The sequence below is a fragment of the Abramis brama genome, assembly GCF_963993115.1.
Source record: "Abramis brama genome assembly, chromosome: 5".
NCBI classification, from domain to species: Eukaryota; Metazoa; Chordata; class Actinopteri; order Cypriniformes; family Leuciscidae; genus Abramis; species Abramis brama.
In genome coordinates, this window is record NC_139967.1 from 49,920,217 (window position 1) to 49,928,719 (window position 8,503).

Genomic DNA, 8,503 nt, shown 5'->3' on the forward strand with positions numbered 1-8,503 from the left:
GTGCGTGCGTGTGTGTGTGTGTGTCTGTGTGTGCGAGAGCGTTTTGCAACAAAATGTGGCAGGACTTGATTCCGGCTACTACTCTTGTTGTTCAGTTTTTCTGCTGTCTGTTTTTATTAAACAGCTCTTGCCAGTTTCATTAAAGTATTAATCTGTAATATTTAAGCACATCAAAGATGCAAAACAAACATAATGCAGTGACGGAGAATGAAGACAAGAAACTGCAGAATTTCACAGTTTTATTCTTCATGAAAAATGCAGCTGTCCTTGAATGTTTTGTATTCGCATCTTCACAGACTGAAATGTTTCCCACTTCTGTTTTTCAAGTATTTTTGTCAGAGCTTTAAAACAATCTGAAACACCAGCGTTCCTGACGAGAAGAGAGAATAAGAGTCTGACGCTACACACACTCACACACTCACACTCTATCTCACACACACAGAGAGAGACACACACTCTCTCTCACACACACACAGACACACCCTCTCTCTCTCACACACACACACAGAGACACTTACACGCTCTCTCTCACACTCAAACTCACACACTCTCACACAAACACATTCTCTCATAAACACACACACACACACACTCAAACTTCCCGCTAATCGAACTGAAGGAACTCAACATTATAATTTCATATCCAAAACTCAATGATTTATTGTGGATATTATTGTTGTGACTGAATGTTCTCTGAATGTTCTGAAACAAGAAGTAACATTTAAAAACGGTAGACTAAAATGTTTCAGAAAAACGTTCCATGAACGATGTATTTTGTTTGTTGTGTTAACGCTTTGAGAACATCATTAAAGACCAGATAACGTTGAACGAACGTTCCATGAACGTTACTTTTATTTATTGTAATATAATCTGTATTTATTTTTAAATAAAATCCATTTTTATTGTGAATTGTTAAATGTTCACACTGCTTTGAAGCAGGAATCACGTATCGCAGGATTCTTGACATGAACAAGAACGTTTAGTAACGATGGATAAAAGTCTGCTGGAAGTACAAATAATCAGAAACCTCAAATATAATTCTTCAGTCATGTTGTCTATAAGCAAGCAAACACACACACACACACACACTCATCTGAACGTGCCAAACACACACGAGCATCAAATAAAACATCCAAAAGCGTTTTCTGAACGGATGGCGTCGGCGCTGAATGCTGAGGAGTTTATATGATCTACACGGAGTCGCATTGTTCATATCCCAGCATTCACTGCATGTTTAATGTCACACGTCACTCACAACATCGTCCTGACGAGTTTCTAGCATCAACACGATCACATTTCAGTGGAATAAGGCCTTCAATGTGATCAATAACAAATGGCATGAGGAGCGTTTGAGTTTAAAATACTGAACGGATCCAAAGTGTGCTTATCCGCCGTTTTATGAACATTAAGCAAATTTGCCCTCAAATCCTCAGCACTGCAATGCAAAAAATAGATTATTTAAATGTTAATGTATACACTATCAGTCAAAAGTTTGGAATAATTCAGATATTTAATGTTTTTAAAGTCTAAATCAAAACCAAAAACACTGTAAAACAGTGAAATATTATTCCAGTGTAAATCAGATGTTTTCTATCTGAATATATAGTGTAATTTATTCCTGTGATCAAAGCTGAATTTTCAGCATCATTACTCACATGTCAGAGTGAGATCAGTGTCACATGATCCTTCAGGAATCATTCTAATATGATGATCATTAATTATTCCAAAGTTTGGACTGCTAGTGCTCATCATCTGTCTTTCACTTCTGTTGATTTCATTAAACATCGCTGTATGACAGCAAAGAGCAGAGGAAATAATGTGCAGTTCTGTTGAATTGTGTCGTTTGGAAACACAAGTTTGTCTCTAGTTTGATTGTATTTGATTTCAGGAGCAGATCCATGAGGATTCTCCAGCACTCCTGTCGCCGTTCCTTCATTCAAACTGATAGTTCGTTCGTAATAACTCTATTGATTGGCCACGACGTCTTGACACAGCAATGGCTGACAACTCACATGTAGTAGAAAATATATACTTGCTCTTGTAAAATACAGCAGAAGTGCATCAGTGGCTGGTCGGAAACACAAACACTGGAGCTCCTGTTGGAAACACTGAATGCATAATAATAACGGCGTCCCGCTCCGGTTTGGTGTCCTGGTTTCGGTTCACCGGATCCGACAGGTAGGATGTGCGAGGTTTACTGCATTGCACTTGATTTAAGGCGAAAAGTTTGCAGTGAAAGCAATGTAAACTTAAGGCAGCGTGAATCGAACAGTCTGAGTGCGTCTCAATCCGCTCTCTAGATCCCTGGATCATCAATCAATACACAACTGACAATATCCTGGTGTTTATGGACAACAGCAGCACAGATGTCTTTCTGACATTATTTTTTGTAATGTCATTTAAAGCATATTATGATAAATACAATTCCCTTCAACATTTCAGCTGTAAATGTCTTAAAAATAGTAGCGAGATTATGTTCACTGCCTGTCTATCACTGTTTTCCTGTTGCTTTAACAATCTGTATTGTATAAAGTGCTGTAGAAATAAAGCTGACTTAATTTGACTTAAAATATATAATTTTAAACATCTATCATTTGCACGATTGTGTTCTAAGGAGCCCCTAAAGGGACATGGTGATGGAAAAAAAATGAGACGGGCATAAATATTATATGTCAATGCTTTTGCGAGCGAACGCAAAGTTTCTCTAGGAAATGGGAAAGTTTTGGAAGCAAACGTAAAGTTTTTCGGGAGAATGCAAAAGTTTTGGAAGCGAATGTAAAGTTTCTCTGGGAAACGGAAAAGTTTTGGAAGTGAAAGTAAAGTTTCTCTGGGAAACGGACAAGTTTTGGAAGTGAAAGTAAAGTTTCTCTGGGAAACGGACAAGTTTTGGAAGTGAACGCAAATGTTTTCCGGGAGAACGCGAAAGTTTTGGAAGCGAACGCAAAGTTTCTCTGGGAAACGCAAAAGTTTTGGAAGCGAACGTAAAGTTTTTCGGGAGAACGCAAAATTTTTGGAAGCAAACATAAAGTTTCTGTGGGAAACGGAAAAGTTTTGGAAGCAAACGTAAAGTTTTTCGGGAGAATGCTGAAGTTTTGGAAGCGAACGCAAAGTTTCTCTGGGAAACGCAAAAGCATTGACGTACATCTTTTCCTCCCATCTCATATTTTTTCCATCACCCGCAAGAGTCGATCCCCGCTTCAGAATTTCCCCAATGCTCCCTGGTTTTGCGGTGCATTGTGGGACGTTTCAGTGCACTAGATTTGCGTTTGATACCCTTGAAATGATCAGTCGACTAGGGCGCGGATTGAGACGGACCCTCTTTCCATTCGTCAGAGACGTCGCGTTTCATCAAGCAATATTCCCACACACACACAAAAAAAGCCTTGTCTTTTTGCAGTGGCGTTTAGCACAGTGATTCCCGACCCGTTTTGGTGGAAGCTCATCCCAGTCTCAGTGTTTGGGAGGAATGACGACCACCGGCTCTCCGGCCCGCGGACGCCACATCAGCACCTGCGCGTCGTTGGCGTTGGGCTTCACCAAGGCGTTTTGCGGGATGGCTTCGTTCTTTCCCAGAACCTGCGGCTGCTCCTGCGCGGTCGGCTCCTGAAGCTTCGCTCTCATTCCCAACGGTTTCTCGGGATCCACCTCGATGTGAAGACGCATGCGCCAGCGCACCGTCTGCAGAACTAGGATCTCTCCCGACGCCTGGTTGATGGCCACCAGCCACGTGGTGAAGCTCTGATCCCTACGGATGCTGCTCAGCATGGGAACATTGCAGTCGCTCACCGGGATGCCCCACGTCACACTGGGATAGAAGTTATCGTTCATGCTGACGGTGAACTTGGTGTCCTTCTTGGTGGGACCCACGATGGTGCAGGTTTCGGTGGTATTGCCGTACCACGGGTAGTTTACGCCGTCCGAGTCACTGATGGCTTGGATTTTCCCGTCTCGGAGATCCGGAAGCTCCCAGCTGGACCTGCGGGAAACACCAGAGGATGATGAGAGGGTTTGTTCTGACTCTACCCTTCTGAAAAAGATCTGTAGTGCATCTTGCAAGTATATTTTTAAAAAGATGCATTTATATTAAATGTTTGCAATGTATTAAAATGTGCAAAGCTTTTGCAAGTGAAAAGTTTTGGAAGCGAACGCAAAGTTTCTCTGGGAAACAAAACATTTTTGTTAGCGAACACAAAGTTTCTCTGGGAAACGGAAAAGACACCAGAGGATGATGAGAGCGCTGAGACATTTGTTCTGACTCTACCCTTCTGAAAAAGAAGAGCTCTTATCTGTATTGCATCTTGCAAGTATATTTTTAAAAAGATGCATTTGCAAACATTTAATATAATGTCTTAAATTGCAAAAGTTTTGGAAGCGAACGCAAAGTTTCTCTGGGAAATGGAAAAGTTTTGCGGAAAAGACTTGGAAGCGTACGTAAAGTTATACAGGAGAACGCAAAGTTTCTCTGGGAAACGGAAAAGTTTTGGAAGCGAACACAAAGTTTCTCTGGGAAACGGAAAAGTCTTGGAAGCGAACGCAAAGTTTCTCTGGGAAACGGAAAAGTCTTGGAAGCGAACACAAAGTTTCTCTGGGAAACAGAAACGTTTTGGAAGCAAACACAAAGTTTTATGGGAGAACGCAAAAGTCTTGGAAGCGAACGCAAAGTTTCTCTGGGAAATACATTTTTTTTGGAAGCAAACACAAAGTTTCTCTGGGAAATGGAAAAGTCTTGGAAGCGAACGCAAAGTTTCTCTGGGAAACGGAAAAGTCTTGGAAGCGAACGCAAAGTTTCTCTGGGAAACAGAAACGTTTTGGAAGCAAACACAAAGTTTTATGGGAGAACGCAAAAGTCTTGGAAGCGAACGCAAAGTTTCTCTGGGAAATACATTTTTTTTGGAAGCAAACACAAAGTTTCTCTGGGAAACGGAAAAGTTTTGGTATCGAACGGAAAGTTTTACGGGAGAACGCAAAAGTTTTGGTAGCGAACGGAAAGTTTCTATGGGAAACAAAATTCCTAACCCTAACCCTAAGAACACAAACATTTTGGAAGCGAATGCAAAGTTTCTCTGGGAAACAAAAAAGTTTTGGAAGCGAACGCAAAGTTTCTCTGACTAATACAATTTTTTTGGAAGCAAACACAAAGTTTCTTTGGGAAACGGAAAAGTTTTGGATCCAAACACAAAGTTTCTCTGGGAAAAAGGAAAAGTTTTGGAAGCGAACGCAAAGTTTCTCAAGGAAACGGAAAAGTTTTGGAAGGAAACGCAAAGTTCCCTTTCGAGGGAACTCGCACTGCGTCATAAGAACGACACTTTGGGGACGCTCCCTAAACTTACGCCTCTGAAGTATGAATGAAACTATTCCAATCCTGATTGGTGTTGCGTCATGACGTAACGTGACGGCATACCCGGAAGTATAAAGTGACACCGGCACACACATGCGTTAGCCGCGTTCAGCAAGCGCTCTCTGTTGTTGTCTGTACTATTTGGTGTTGTCTGTCTCAGTTTTTAAAAAGATCATTATGGTGAGTGAACAGTTCAGATGATGTGTGCACCCCTGCCCTAGATTCCTGTTCTGCCCTAGATGTGAACTGTTTGGGAGTGCAGCACACCCGGGCAGCTCTTGATGGGCTGCTTGTGGTGATTGTGAAGCACTCCCTATCAGAGTGCTACGCTCTCGCCTGGCTATCTTTGATGAGGATGGCCAGGCTCGCATTCCCCGTGGTTCAGGTCCCGCATCCGTTGAGGCGGCGCGGCGACTCAGATCGTGGGGTTGGCAAAGGGACTTTGCAGATGAGAGTGAGACTGCTGCGGCACTTTCTCATTCTTCGTCTGAAAGTTCTGAGGCTCTCGGTCATGGTGCAGAAGCCCACGCTGCGGCTTCTTCTGCCCGTGACGAGGGCCCGATGCTCGAGCTGTTTGCTTCTGAGGAAGTAGATGTGCTCAGCATCGAGGCGGATGAGCGTGAATTAGACTCGCCAGTTCACGTTCCCATCTATGAGGAGCTCATAGAGGTTGTGACGCGTGCTGTGGCCAGACTAAACATCAGAGGGCCGCATGAGAGACAGGAAGTGCTTAATAAAGGCAAGCTGGATGAGCACTTCCTGCAGCACCGTTCACAACCTCAGCGCCGGGGCTTACCATTCTTCTCCGATTCACCCCACTCCTCTCGCGTCTCTAATCCCACTGCGGTGGATTATAGTGATGTAATAGGTACAAGAGAGTTGGGGTATGGGAAGATGCCACGGATGGAAGAGGATCTCACTAGCTACCTTTCTCCTGAAGCAGCATCATCCCTGAAAGCCCCGGTGTTGCCCAGCAAACAATGCAGAGACACTTCTGCATTGGTGGGCAGGGCATATATGGCGGCGGGCCGGGCTGGTTCATGTCTGCACTCAATGGCTATTCTGCAGGCATACCAGGCCGACTTTTTAAAGGACTTGGATGAGGGCGAGGGACCAACTCCTGAAGATATAGTGGCGTTGCGCAAGGCCACAGATTTGTCTCTCCGGGCTACTAAGGAGACGACCCATGCCATCGGCCGCTCCATGGCAGCTCTGGTAGCCACGGAGAGACATCTGTGGCTGAACTTGTCCGGAATAAAGGAGAAGGATAAGTCGTTTCTCCTGGATGCGCCGCTCTCGCCTTCTGGCCTGTTCGGTGCCGCAGTAAACACGGCGTTCCAGCAATCTGCGGCGTTCCAGCAATTTCTCCCTTGCCGCTCAAGATCCAAGTCCAAGAAGGCTGCACCGAGCAGTCAGCCTCAGCCGTCAACGAGCTCCTCGTACCATCAGGTACAAAAGGAGAGTGTTGCCTCTAGAGCCCCTCCCTCTAGAGCCCCTCCATCGGGAGCCTGGCAACAGAGAAAATGCTCTCGCTCGAAGTCTTTTGACCAGAAGGGCGACCTGAAGGCGTCCTTCAGGCAAAGAGGGCTTAGGGAAAGAGGTCCTAGGCGAAATAATGAGACCTCTGAGGGCTGTCCCCCCCACGGCAGAGCAACCGAGATTGTTCTTGCAGCGGAGCCCTCAGGAAAACAATGTTGGTTTCCCGCTGTCCAAGATGCCTCGGGCCACATCAATTTCCAGCGAATGCACACAGTATCGTTCATCCCAAAAGCTTGCAAATGGGCATATACTATGGTCACAAAATCGGTCTCAATTAATCCCTGCCGGTCATCCGCTTCAGGGGGTCGAGAACAATGCTCGAAGAACACCCGAGGCCAGCCTCGAGAGTTTATAGTTCCAAAGAAGGATGGAGGGTTGTGGCCGATTTTAGATCTGAGGCACTTGAATCATTCTCTGAGGAGGTTCAGGTTCAAGATGCTCACTATTCCCATCATCGTGAACCAAATCAGGTCTGAGGACTGGTTTGTCACAATAGATCTAAAAGACGCATACTTCCATATCTCCATCCTTCCGTGTCACAGGCGGTTCCTGAGGTTCGCTTTACCAATATCGGGTTCTTCCGTTCGGCTTAGCTCTTTCCCCTCGCACGTTCACCAAGTGCATGGATGCAGCCCTGGCCCCGCTGAGGCTCCAGGGCATCTGTGTACTGAATTATATCGACGACTGGCTCATATTAGCTCAGTCTCCAGAGATGGCAGTTCGACATCGAGATGTCATCCTTCGTCATATTCAAAGCTTGGGGTTAAGACTCAACACGAAGAAAAGCGTGTTGATGCCCGCCCAGAGAACTAAGTTCCTGGGTGTGGTATGGGACTCAAATGTGATGCGGGCACAAATGTCTCCCGAGCGTATCGAGTCCATCCTGGCCATGGTGTCCAGGATAAAGCTAGGCCATGCCATCACTGTAAAGCAATTTCAAAGACTGCTGGGCCTCATGGCAGCTGCGTCCAACATAATACCTTTGGGCCTCCTGCACATGAGACCCCTTCAGTGGTGGCTGAAAGCCAAGGGGTTTTCCCAGAGGGGAAATCCATTCCGTATGATCAGGGTTACACGCAGATGTCTTCATTTCCGATCGATATGGAAGAAACCTTGGTTTCTCTGGGAAACGAAAAAGTGTTGGAAACGAACGCAAAGTTTCTCTGGAAAACGGAAAAGTTTTGGTAGCAAACACAAAGTTTTATGGGAGAACGCAAAAGTTTTGGAAGAGAACGCAAAGTTTCTCTGAGAAATAAAAAAAAATTGGAAGGGAACACAAAGTTTCTCTGGGAGACGGAAAAATTTTGGAAGCGAACTCAAAGTTTCTCTGGGAAACGGAAAAGTTTTGGAAGCAAACGCAAAGTTTCTCTAGGAAACAGAAAAGTTTTGGAAGCGAATGCAAAGTTTCTCTAGGAAACGGAAAAGTTTTGGAAGCGAATGCAAAGTTTCTCTAGGAAACGGAAACGTTTTGGAAGCGAACACAAAGTTTCTCTGGGAAACTGAATATGGAAGAAACCTTGGTTTCTGTCCCAAGGTCCAGTGTTGGGAGCGTCATGTTGCTGGAAAACTGTTTCGACAGACGCCTCCCTCACTGGTTGGGGCGCGGTCATGGACGGCTGCTTTGCC

At 44.9% G+C, this 8,503-nt stretch overlaps 1 protein-coding gene across 1 annotated transcript in view; it reads right to left on the bottom strand.

Annotated features, from left to right (window-relative positions):
• Positions 1-222: 222 nt before the first annotated feature.
• The window catches only part of fam78ab (family with sequence similarity 78 member Ab), a 15,831-nt gene continuing 7,550 nt past the window's right edge, over positions 223-8,503 (bottom strand). Inside the window, exon 2 of the mRNA XM_084115803.1 lies at positions 223-3,976. Within this exon, the coding sequence (XP_083971929.1) occupies positions 3,451-3,976 (526 nt within the window). The 3' untranslated portion in view covers positions 223-3,450. The remainder of the gene's footprint in view (positions 3,977-8,503) is intronic.